Source organism: Mus musculus, chromosome 8 (assembly GCF_000001635.26).
Source record: "Mus musculus strain C57BL/6J chromosome 8, GRCm38.p6 C57BL/6J".
Taxonomy (NCBI): domain Eukaryota; kingdom Metazoa; phylum Chordata; class Mammalia; order Rodentia; family Muridae; genus Mus; species Mus musculus.
The window spans coordinates 15976870-15990336 of NC_000074.6; the positions used below are offsets into that span (position 1 = coordinate 15976870).

General features: G+C 40.1%; 1 protein-coding gene across 4 annotated transcripts in view; it reads right to left on the reverse strand.

Moving 5' to 3' along the window:
- Window positions 1-13467, reverse strand: part of Csmd1 (CUB and Sushi multiple domains 1) — a 1642848-nt gene that overhangs the window by 84332 nt on the left and 1545049 nt on the right. For all 4 annotated transcript variants that reach the window (XM_006508931.4, XM_006508930.4, XM_030243874.1 and 1 more), the window contains 2 exons: window positions 12203-12349; window positions 7827-8015 (listed from right to left, as the gene is read on the reverse strand). In XM_006508931.4, coding sequence (XP_006508994.1) covers window positions 7827-8015; window positions 12203-12349 — 336 coding nt within the window. The remainder of the gene's footprint in view (window positions 1-7826; window positions 8016-12202; window positions 12350-13467) is intronic.

Below are 13467 nucleotides of genomic sequence, written 5' to 3' on the forward strand. Positions count from 1 at the left end.
GACAGAGGAACAAAGACAGAGTAGTCTTTATTGCCAGTTGACATAGCTTAACAGCTATTTGAGAGTGTGAAAGAATAAAACAAGGTGAAGCAATTTTCTCTCCATAGTAATGTAATATAATTGTGGACAATGCTATCCACTCAATATATCGTATCTCTTTACAAATGTCACTGTGTAAGACCTGAGCAAGAAGGTGCTCATCATCACTCCTAGAGAAGCTATTGACAAGGCATGGGAGAGTGATATTCCTTAGTGAATTAGCTGTGGGAACATTGCCCTTGTTCAAATAAATACCTGCCACCTAAGCAATGTGAATATTGTTTTCATGTACAAAAATATGAAAAAATAAATTAATTAAATAATACATTTTATATCAGTTCATTAACTGTCATATTTACAATCATACACATATTTTGTAATTATTAAATATTTTTTCAAGGTTCACTTTGTGTGTGTGTGTGCCCACTGAATATATGTACACCACATACAGGCAGTGCCTATAGAGTCCAGAAGAGGATATGGGATCCTTTGGAACTGGAGTTACAGAAGATGGTGAGCTGCCATGTGACAGTTAAGAGTCAAATCCATGTCCTCTCTGAGAGCAGCCAGTGTTCTTAACCACTGACCCATCTCTTCAGCCCATAATTATAAAATCTTAACATGACTATTTTATAACAGCTCCTATTATTTAAGTGTGTTTTCTTTCCATTATTTGAGTAACCACAGTGATGTGAGACACTACATGTAAGTCCTTACAATCACCTTCTTTTTAAAGGGTACACTGAAACATTGACTGTAAATCCTAATGCAAGCTTAGGTGGGGTCAAGGCAACTTTAATCCCATATGCCTAATGCTGAGCTTTTGCTCCTTCATCTATAGCACAGCTCTTCCATGCCTTAAGTAAGATAGTAAAATAGTTCCCCCCTCCCTTCCCCTGATCTTCTTCCTGGGGTTCAAGGTTAAGTACCACATTCCCCAACAGTCATATTCTCTCTACACATCACTTCTCAGCCTTTTGGCTAAGATCAAGTGGATAGTCTCTGTATGAACCTGAACTGAAAACTTGCTATCAAGTTCTGAAGTTACTTGCTGAAGAATTTAAGTCTTAGAACATGGGAAAATCTAACACTTCCTCTGGATAGCAAACTTCATATTTTGATCATTTTCCTGGGTAGCTACTTCAGCCCTTGTTAATGTTTAGGTTAATTAAGATCTGTACCTCTGAGATGTAAATTTCCTACTTCAATCTATGAAGAGTGTGCTTTGATTTAATGCAATTTCCCCGTGTGCCCTTTCTAAATCCTCTTGTCCATGTAACCCTTGGTTTCATACAACTCTGTCAATCATTGTGTGTGTCGGTCTAGCAGTCAGTCTGGATCTCTGAGTTAATACCTCTTCTCTGTATTTATGTATGAGTATATGAGCAATCTCTGCATTAACTATTTGTTCTTATTTCTTCTGTGTCTGCTTCTTCTTAGAACACTGTCTATTAAATAAAAGTCACTAACCCATACTCATCCTAGGTAAAATACAGACATTGAAATAATTATTAAACTCACTTGGAAAAAAAAGACAACATCTAAACAAACATCTAAAAATCTAAGCAGCATAGAGGTGTACTTAAGACATAGAAAAGCAACAGCAAAAACAAAAACAAAAAACAAACAAACAACAACAACAAAAACCAATCTCTCAGGCCTCCTCTTCTTCTCAGTCTCTCAGCTCTACCTGAAAGGGAAGCGATCTCTGTATTGCTGCTCATACAAAGCAGAGAGCCTACAATTTCCTCCTAGCAAAGCAATCGGAAAGAATCAGCGAACATAGCTGCTCCTAAAAGTTCACACTCCACTGGAGGGAGAGGAGTTCTCAATGGGACTGGCTGGTACTGGGATACCCATGAAACTAGACACTATCAGAATCCCAATGAACTTCTGCTACCAGACTCTGGTTCCCATCTTGGGTGTGAAGAATTGCTCAGGACTTCAACACAGATCCAGAAGGCCACTGAACAATACCAACCTGTGTGCTAGCAAAGCCAAACATGTAATATTATGCCAGAAAGTGCTCAGCTAACTCACTACAAACATAGCATATACATACATATGTAAAAAACATGGAGGGGAAACATTTAATTCTTAAAAGAAAAATAAATCATAATTTTCCTCTTCCTCCTGTTACCCCGAATGTTAGATATTTTCCCTGAGGGGGTCAAAAGTTAACAAAGTCTATGGCATTGAGTGTAAAAGCAGGGCCATGAATCAGGTGTTGGCAGTTTTTACATTTTCATGTGTGAATTTTTATTATAAGTGTGGAGTGCCAGCATTAACACAAGTCAAAATGTCACAGGGATCATGTCTCAGTAGTGCAACTTTATAATGATTATAAATGAACCTGTGACATTTTTCTGGACAATGCTAGCATTTAGATTTCTTAAAAAAAAAAAAAGTAAATTTCTATTGGTACTTTTTATCATTGAGCCAGTCACTGCACTCTTAAAACTGCATTGTCCTGCAAGGAAGCGTACATGTATATATGTTGTTTCTGCTATTTTCTGTTCCTATAAGTTTGCTATTAAAATACATTAAACTATGAAAACTACAAATAAACAGTTGGCCTTGATCTATTTATCTTGCTAAGACTCTGGACCACATATCTTCATTTGAGGAAAGTGCAGTTTGGTTCTTGATGCCACATGCCAGTTGGAACCTTCCAGGTGTATATTCCAAGATATCTAGGGCTATACCTAACTCCTAGAGTCCTGTGGGCCCTGCTGATAGGTGTTCCTATAACTCCATCATGATCACAAAAGGGAAAACATCACCTGACCTGCTTTCAGGTTGATGCCTCCCAACTGCACTACATATGTTAGAAGCCACATGGAAAAAGCCATCATTGGCATCACAGACTACACCCATTTCCTCAGAAGGAAATCATAAGACTGATGGTCACTGGCTCCCATGGAGACAATGTCTGGTACAATGGCTTGTCCTGACTCCATCACACCCAGTTCTCTGTAAACTCTAGATAGCCCACTTGTCTTGGTGATTCAACCTTCAACCCTTGAAGAATCTTCCAAAGACAAGTTCCCTGAGCATTCCACATTTATCCCTAGCTGCCACACAAGGTTTGTCCCTCAGTCACCTGGGGAACTACCTCCCATTCAGACTGTAGTACAGCTCTTCCTTCTAGAGAGCCTGGGATTTGTAAACCATCAGTTTTGTCAGTAAAGGCTGCACTGTCCCTTTAATGAAAGTCCATCAATTATGCAGTGGCCTAAGCTGTACCCAGGCTTTTGACCATCTCAACTCTCCGTCTTTTAATGAGTTCAAAGTGATCATTATCAAAGCCCTTCATGCTAAATCAAAAGTTCTGAGCTACTCTTCCCTCCGTCCTGCCCATGCCACGCCCCACCTTTCCCATGCTGCAGAAATGGAAGACCAATGCCAGGCCCTTCTACTCACCCTTACACCATTTATGTATGCTACATAACATGCTTACATTTGCCCGGCAAGCACTGCTCAGACACTATAGAACTTTCTTTCATGCCAGGGTCACAGCTGATTTCTGTGGCCAGCTTCCACCTGGGGAACTCATAATTCTCTTGTGATTAAAATCCTTTCCCTACACACTTCGTCCAGCTATCTTATGAGAAACGACTTTGAGCACACACCCTCACTATTACCTCAATCATGAGCCACATTTGTCGTCCTTGTCTGCACTAAGCAGGGGCAGGGGAAATACATTATTTAATTTATTACAAGATATAGGGAAATGATGTCCCCTTGGGGAAAATTCCTTGTACCCTGGTGAGTGATAGAACTGTCCTTTGAAGCATGGCCTGAACTTGACCACTCCTATCACTCCAAATGTTGGCAGACATGAGGTCATTAGTTAGAACTAGTCTCCAGTTGACATGTTCTCAAGTCACACACGAAAAATGGATTAAAAATTGAAGACTAATACAAGACGACCGACTATGCCTGGCCTGGTTTCCTGCCTGGTTCCTCACAGAAAGAATTCAGATCACACAGTCCATTACCACCCCGAAGAGGAAGTTCCTCAGCTCCGTAAGTGTGCTGACCTCGGACAAGTCAGCAAGTGCTCACTGGAAGCCTCGTCATGCTAAGATGTCAGTGTTGGCATCATACAACAGTTCCTCTTTCAATGGGATCTCTTGTAGCTGGTGCTTTGGAAGGGCTTCAGGCTCATACTTTTCATTTATTACGTCAAACAAAACAGGTGAGGGAGTGTCTGTTCTGGAATTAGAGATCATGAGACCAAACCTTAGGCAAGAACCCCTTCAGGTCCACACCCTTAGGAAAGCCTCCCTCAGTAAATCATGGGAGTAACACACTTGACTCCTAGAATTAGTTCAGGAGTCAAGTTCAGACCTGTAACATGAATGAGGTTGGTTCTATCCTGATCCAGGGTAAATGGATGGACGCACTTTACATTTTGCTTGTTGGGATTTGAAAGTCTGAGTTAAATAGAGATTTGATGAATATGCCTGCAGTTTAAAGCATGGCTCACATACTACCTATAATCTATTTTCACACACACACATACACACACACACATACACACACACACACACACACACACACACACACACATATACACAGAGAGAGAGAGAGAGAGAGAGGTGCACACAGAAAACTTCCAGTCATCATTTTAATATTGCATTTAAACTTCCATTAATTTCTAAATAAATCTATATCTCTAGAGCTATTGAGTTGCTCCCAGAACAAAATGGTATTATAGAAGTAAATTTGCATATGAGATTGAAGCCAGGGTCACAATTAACCCTTGTGATTCATATCCATATGTAAAATAACGCTATGACTTACTAAGTAAACCAATTAATCAATCAATTATTTAGTTACTCCCAGTCTTCAGATGGGATTATTTAGCTTTGTAAAGAGGGCTTTGCTGTTAACTTTCTAAAGGCAAAGCTCCTGATCCTTCTGGAAGATGGTAGCTCTGGAAACAGGCAACATGTGGGATACTCAGGTCATAGATAGCTAATTCTCAGATGTTGACAGTGAGATCTCCTTGGATAGCGTCACCCACAGGTCCTCATGTACATACAGTTAAAGAGCAACATAAGTAGACCCTCAGAAAACACAGCTCTTACCCACTCATGACTTTGCTAACCTCCACAGCCTTTAAGATACCGTGAGATAATTCTAAGTCTATAGAAGTTCATTGAGACATAGACTTTGGGTCTGGTAATTTTGGGGTACAGTGTATATTTGTGTGCAATGTGATCTTTAAACAAATTAGAGCTAATAGAGTTCTCAAAGTTGTGAGTTTTGAAAGATATAAAGTCATCAACCGCTCAAAAATATTAGTAAACTCTCAAGGTCAAACTCTTTGTCACCAACCAATGAGAGAAATTGCTTTAATCAGAGATGGTCTACTTTTCAAATCAGACTATTTTTGAATAAACAATCTGACAACAGATAACAATGGTTTATATCTTAAATGCTTGATTTTTGAGAACAAAAGCTTAATTGTGCAGTTTATGGGCAAGATCTATTTTTTTTCCTTCTTAGTTGCCCTTGGAAACTAAGCAAACCAGCAAACTGCAAGTCAAAAACAAAGGGTGGCGAGCCCATACCATAGCTCCAGCTCACACAAGGCTCTGAGCATCAGCTTTCAAATAAACAGCTGTGTTGGGCACTGTACTGTTTAACAGGGGCAGCTTGAAAGTGTGCTCTGTGATGCACCCGTTTAACTGCATCTCCAAGATAGCGCAGGAAATCTCAGCTCCCGGCCAGGCTGCTTCTCAAGATGAAGATCAGTGTATTGATAATGAAACAGCTGCTTGGCAGAGTTTCTTGCTCTGAGGCAGGAAATGAAGGCTGCAGGACAGAAGATATGCCTGGCTTTATCAGGGAGGATAAAAAAAACCAAGACAGCTTTGCTGAGAGAAATCATTTAAAAGGTCAAGCTAAGAGAGAAAAATAACCCTCACTTCTCAGAAACCCATGGGTGACATCTGGCCTGGTGCTTCTATCCTTCCCAGACTGTCAAGACAGAGACTGCATGAGCCACTTTTTATGAACAAGCCATCCTGGATAAGGAGGCCTGGGTCCTAGCCCTGTCATTTGAGATGCCAGGAGTCCCAAGTAAGCCTGGAGCAAGTACCATGTGAATCCTCATCCAGACCCAATGGCACTAGCTACCTCCACATTATATTGGAAGGTATAGTCTCCCTCAGACCTTAAGTCTTCCAATATTCGAACAGCCAGCTAATAAAACTCCCATTTTACAGAGCAGAAAAAAAATAAGGTTATCAGGTATTGCCTTGACACCAAGGAAATGGGACTTTCTCATGTCTTACCTGACTCCTCATTTGAGTAACATTCCTGCCAATATACTGGATTCACTAAGACCAGGACCAAAACAAAGCCAGCGAAAACAGCAGAGACCAAAAGATTCTGGTACTACATGAAGCATCTTAAAGGAAAGTATGTGATTCCAAATACTTGTCTTGTGAAGACACAAATGTGTTGCTTTGTTTAAATTTGCCAAGTGGGCAAGTGCCTGGCCCAGTGACTCCAGCACTGAAAACAAATAAGCATTATGTTTTCTTGACTAAGTAGCCTCCTTTGGAAGAAACTTTTAGCACTTCTATTAGCCCAAGCTACTGAGAGCCACTGTATTCTTTATCTGCCATTAACAAAGACTGCTGAAAGTGAAAACAGAAACTAGGGTACTGTTCTGATAACGGTAATGTGATTAAAGACATACAAGTATGATCCCTGTCCAATACACTCTTGTCCAGCAGTGGTAGAAAATTGAACAGGTCATGTGAGAGGCAAATGAGACTGCTCATTTTAAGATCCATTCATAACTCATTGCTGATTTTCAGAGGTTGAGAGAGCTTTTTGTGAATATAAACATCAGTAAGACAAAACTATGAAATTTTGCCACCTCAAACCCTTAAGTCTACATTAAAATGTATATATAAAATTAAAATAATGAAATATTGAAATCAACATTAATAAGCCCTAGATTAAAATGGCCAAAGGGGAAAAAAACCAAATATTACGGCCCAAAGGAAAAGTTTTTAATGTAAACCAAGGAATTGAGAATTTTTGATAGGGTATATTTGAAATAATGATTAGGCAAAGTTACTTTGAATCTTAATGGGGTGATGCCTTTTTAAAGATTCAAGATGAAGAGCACACTATAATCAGAATAACTGTAGCCACAACCTAGGGACTGCCTGCTCGTTTTCTGAATCCAGACAGTGCAGAGCCGCAAAGCCTTCTGCAAATGTTAGCAGTGTTTGCATTATCAATGGGAAGCTGAACTGTACCATTTTAAATCTACTGTGGTGGTACATCTCTGCTGTCCATTTGACTGAATTTACAATCCCAAGGAGACAGACACTGTGTGAGCAAGAGCATTAACAAAGGGGACTGACTTGGGAGGAAGACCCAACCTGAATTTGAATGGTCCATTCTCATGACTTGAAAGTCGATACTGAACAAAAGAGGGAAGGCCAAGGATAGTTTAGAATCAGTATTTCTTTCTCTCAGCATCCTTGCTCAGGGATGTGAGCAATCAGCCTTGACCTCTGACCATCACAGCCTAGAACTATCAAACTGTCCTGCTGGGATCCTGCTGGGATGAACCATATACAAGACTTTCTCTCCTAAGCTGCTTTTCCTTGGGTATTTGTCACATCAATGAGCAAAGGAACCTACTACATGTTTCTCTTCAGCTCTCCTGCAAAATCTCTCTCATTTCTGGAGAACAATTAAAATCAGAACAAAGAATAGCAACCAGGGCTTGAGTGGAAGCCATCTCTTACCCTGGCAAAGTGGTGCCATCGAGTCCCACTGATACACGCCCACTGGGTTCCGCCTGCAGGTCGCATTGCTGTGGCCAATCATTCGATATCCAGGCTTGCAGAAGTAGTGTACCTTGCTCCCAACTGCCCCAGCGGTTTTATTTAAAATGCCACCATTCCTGAGTGTAGAGGTGAGGCTGCAGTAAGGAGCTGGGACAAGAAAACAGACACAAGGAGGTTACAAACCAACCTGGGACACAGGAGTAGCAAACAAAACGGATTTAAAAACTGGAAATGAGCAGCAAGTACAGGCTTTTTTTTTTAAACTAGGTATTTTCCCTATTTCCATTTCAAATGTTATTCCCTTTCCTCATTTCCCCTCTGAAAACCCCCTATCCCCCCGCCCCCCTTGTTCACCAACCCACCCACTCCTGCTTCCTAACCCTGCCAGTCTCCTATACTGGGGCATAGACCCTTCACAGGATGGAGGGCCTCTCTTCCCTTTGATGACCGACTAGGTCATCCTCTGCTGCATATGTGGCTGGAGCCATGAGTCTCACCATGTGTGCTCTTTGGTTGGTGATTTAGTTCCTGGGAACTCTGGGGGCACTGGTTAGTTCATATTGTTGTTCCTCCTATGGAGCTGCAGACCACTTCAGCTCCTTGGGTCCTTTCTCTAGCTCCTTCATTGAGGAACCTGTGCTCAGTACAATGGATGGTTGTGAGCATCCACCTCTGTATTTGTCAGGCACTGGCAGAGCCTCTCAGGAGACAGCTATATCAGGCTCCTGTTAGCAAGCACTTGTTAGCATCCACAATAGTGTCTGGGTTTGGTGACTCTATGGGATGGATCCCCAGGTGGGGTAGTCTCTAGATGGTCATTCCTTCAGTCTCTGCTTCACACTTTGTCTCTGCAACTCCTTCCATGGGTATTTTATTCTCCCTTTTAAGAAGGATCAAAGTATCCACATTTTGATCTTCCTTCTTCTTGAGTTTCATGTGGTTTGTGAATTGTATCTTGGGTATTCTGAGCTTCTGGGCTAAGTAAGCATTTATGAGTTCCACAGGGTTTCCTTGTGAATCTCCAGCCCTCTGCTGTGTTTCAACACTAGGCAGGGTGCTGACTACAGCAAGGCCAGGAAGTGACCAATCTTCATAGCAGGCACCCACCCCACATGCTACCCTCAGGCTGCCATTCATAAAGACAAGGGTAAGAAGTGATATGGCCTTGCTCAGGACACCACATTTATAACCTCAACATTCTCTACATTTTAAGAAAGGAATGATTAAAAAAAGAAAACAGGCATTGAACATTTTTTTTTCAATCAAGAACATGAACATTTCAATCATGAACAAGAACATTTTGTATAGTGGTCTGATGGAGTATGATTTGATACATATATAAATTTTTTTTATATAATACATGAGATTTGGGTAAACTATTTGCTCAAACATTGAAAATGTAGAACTTAAAGGAGTGGGTGGGTAGGGGAGCACTCTCATAGAGGCAGGGGGAGAGGGAATGGGATAGGGGGGTTCTGAAGGGGAGAGATGGAAAGGGGGAAATATTTGAAATATAAATAAAGAAAATATCCAATAAAAAAAAGCTTTCAGGCATAAGAACTTGTCATTATGCTCTAGATTTTTGTTGGGAGCTATAAAGACAACACAATTGTCCTGATCTCTGAATTGGACCTTCCCCGCCCCCTACCAGAAGAAAAGGGGGTCAAAAGCGAGCCACCGACACACCGCTCCAGGAACAACCAGATTGTTCCAGCCCTAAGTCAGAACTGGATGTCCTGACCACAAGATGTACCCGATACCACCAAGTTCCTGCTTCCCCGTGAGGTCACCAAAAGAAAAATTTCCGCTACCCCATCCCTTCTGCTGAGAAGTACTTCCCCTTTTGCTTGTGCATTTAAGGCTTGAGCCTTGCTGAATACAGTGAGACCTTGATGCTAATCAGACTGCTAATCATTGCACTTGGTTCTTGTCTCTCCCTCCCCCCATTTGGTTCTTAGGAGAAGGTCCCCTTGAGACCCTCGAATAACTGGACCTGCTGGACAGGTCAGATTTTAATACATTAGTAAACAATAAGTCCCATTTTAAAATGCTACTACTACTAGATTCCATGGTTATTTTATTGATTTACTTATTTATTATTTTCCTTTTATTAAAAATAAATACTTTTCTCATACAGTTAAAAAAAAAAGAAAAAGAAAATGTAGAATTTTATGTTACAATAGAAAATTCATAAAATTCAACAAGTATCCAATTCTGCTAGGAGACATTTTTAAACTTAGATATGGCTATTAGTTTTTATTCATTTATTTAAATTTTATCTCTTTTATGTGTATGTGTGTTTTGCATGCATGTATGTCTGTGTATTACACATGCGTTTGGTTTGCTTGGGGGGCCAGAAACAGGGAGTTAGATCTTCTGGAACTAGAGTTGAAAATGACTATAAGGCACCATGTGGGTACTGGGAAACAAACCAGGATGCTCTATAAGAAAGATCCCCAAATGTTTATAGTTGATGAGCCATCTCTCCAGCTTTCAAGTATTAATTCTGTCTCTGTCTCTGTCTCTGTCTCTGTCTCTGTCTCTGTCTCTGTCTCTGTCTCTGTCTCTCTGTCTCTCTGTCTCTCTGTCTGTCTGTCTGTCTGTCTGTCTCTGTCTCTGTCTCTGTCTCTCTCTCTCTCTCTCACACACACACACACACACACACACACACACACACACATGCATTTTATATATGAAGGCAAGTACCCTCAGTGATCAGAAACCAGGAACTGGAGTTACAGGCAGTTGTGGGCCTTGAGAATACCGGAAACCAAACCTGTGTCCCCTGTGAGACGTGAAAGTGCTTTTAATCACCGAGCAGTCTCTCTAGCCCAAACAGGTTAGTTTCAAAGCCATAATCTTCCACATAACAGAGGCAGTATTTGGACGGCTGAACGGTCTTACATCCTATTAATATATTTAGTGGAATATAATTATCTTGTCTTTACAAATCTGCTTTATTATATTACAAAACCCTATGATTGCCTGTCAATACGTGAAAAGAACAATACAACGAGAGTTCAGAGCTGGGAAGCCCAGGTTCCTTTTCTGAACAACCTTCTCCCCAGTCATAAAGCACAAAGCCCAGGCTCATATTGGGTTGACCCACAGCATGTGGGCCAGGCAAATGCAATGTGCAAATGGGAAGGATATGGTCTTGTGCATCATATATTATAGGCTAGAGATTTCTAGCTTATCTCTGGATGAACTAACAGACAATAGAGTAGGAATTTTAAACCTGAAAAGTCTGAGCATCCATTCTTCAGAACCAGGCTGTGTGAGTCCAATCCCTGCTCAGGGACTGTGGCACAGACCTGAGCACATCTTTAGCACACTTTGAAGGGAAAAATGTCCGAATCCCCTGCCCATTGTTGTCTTAACACCACAAGTCCCAAAGACTGGCTGCTGGTGAGGTTTTCTAATCTCTTTCAACTAGAGAAGGCTAGAAGATTTCAGCCCCCAACACTCACTTTGTCCCCTTGGGCTGATCTCCACCCTGAAAACATACATTGCCAATGGGGATTAAAAAAGTCTTTCAGAAGACCCTGCATCTAGTGTGCTAGATGCTACCATTCCAAGGAAGAGAGATATCAAGGACAACCCCACTTACCACTGACTGGGAGGAGCTCAGAGGGCTGTGGTTCATAAGTGAACTGTTCCCAGGAATGAAGTTCCCCTATGCTCTCATGGGGACAATAGAAACACTGGTGTAGATCAGACTACATTGAAACCTGTACTAGAGCTTAACACTTCATTGATGTACTGGGAGATTTAATTAGTTTAATACAAATATCTACTTATAGACAATGATTAATAAATAAGGAGAAAGGATAAAATAACTCCAATTTTGAAATAGAACTACACATGCATGTATGTATGCCAAATGCAAACTTATAATGTAAATGTTTATATAAAACATAGACTAGTATATAAAGTATAGGCATATGTAAAGATAAGTATATAGAATGCAATAGATAGAGTGACTTACTAAGGACAACTGTAATTACTGTTTATACAATTTATGGCAGTATAATCAACTCTCATTTGTTCCCAGTGTTAATGCTAATTTTGGCTATATTACTGTAATTTGGGGCAAATGTCTTTATTATCCATGGTATAAAATTTTAATATTTACTCTTTAATCAGTAAATTATAACATATTAATCAAGTTTTCTCATAGTTTAGGGCTCTCACTTCAAGTATTTCTTCCACTATGTTCTTCTTGCTGGCTTTTAGTTGTCAGAAGTCAGAACTTCACCATAACCTAGACCTAGTGTTAAGATGAAAGTGGTACTGAAAGCCATTCCAGCTGATGTCCAGGCCCACCTATTCACCTGCATAGCGAATCTTGAATCCTTTCTTGCTGGTTGCATGGTCTGTGGACCAGCGCAGGTACAGATGGTTACTTCTGCTGGTAAAATTGGACTGTTCAGTGTGGTTCCCACTTAAGACCACTAACAGAGGACTTTGTCCAGAAGAACCTAAAAAAAAAAAAAGAAAACTTTCAGATGTGGGCACCTACAGATGCAGATCTTTCTTAGCTGTTGATTAAACACGTATGCAAATGTACAATAGACATTTATTTTCAAAGTGAAAAAAATATTCAAATGAAAATAATAATAAATACATTCCGTGGTAATGAAACAATGTGGGGAAGGAGTAGGGGACTCAAGTACATAAGTTACTAGTGACTTATTATGGAAATGAATGAAATACATCAGTGAAACAATGACATTTCAACATGAGAATATCCTTTTACTATTATAATGGATAATATACTACACATATGGAAAACGAGAATCTTTCTTGCAATGTCAGTGGTGTATAAGTACAGTCAATCGCTTTGGGGAACAACTTGATGATACACAGTAAATCTGAAGTTTTAATTTCATCAACTCTCGCACATAGGTACAAAAGTTACTTACATGGCAAACATATTCCAATATTATTGTTCATGATAAACTTTGGACGAAAACTTTCTTTAAGTATTGGAAATATCATGAGGAGAAATTAAATTTATACAGTATCTAAAATTAGTAAAGTACACACATATATATATATATTCATATAGATAAGTCCAAGAGTAACATATGAAAGTACCCATTGTAGATTAGTATCAGAGTAATTCACAAGCAGTCAAATGTGTGCCATATAAGAAATATGTGTGCAGAGAGATGATGGATGGGCTGGTGGGGAGTAGATGGATTGATAGATGCAGAGTAGATGGATGGATGAGAACAGAGATAAAGGAGAAATGATGGTCACATTCATAACAACGACCCACTTCTCTTTCCTTAGACTACAAGTATCCCCATTAGAACTAGCAGGGGGCTATGCGTGAGTAGACAGTCTCAATGAGTCTCTGTGTGTCTATAAAAAAGCAACTATAGATCCAGGAAGTATGAAAATAATTTTAAAGTTATCATTGACATATATCGTTATTCTATAGACCTGAAAGTTCTCAAAATGTTTATACAGCAAAATGATTAAATGCCCTGTGTACCATGCAGTGACTGCATCTTCATGTCACTTGGGAGAGAAAGCAGCTTCAAGAAACAGGAGTTATGCCCTGTTCCTTTTCTATTGTGGATGCATCCCC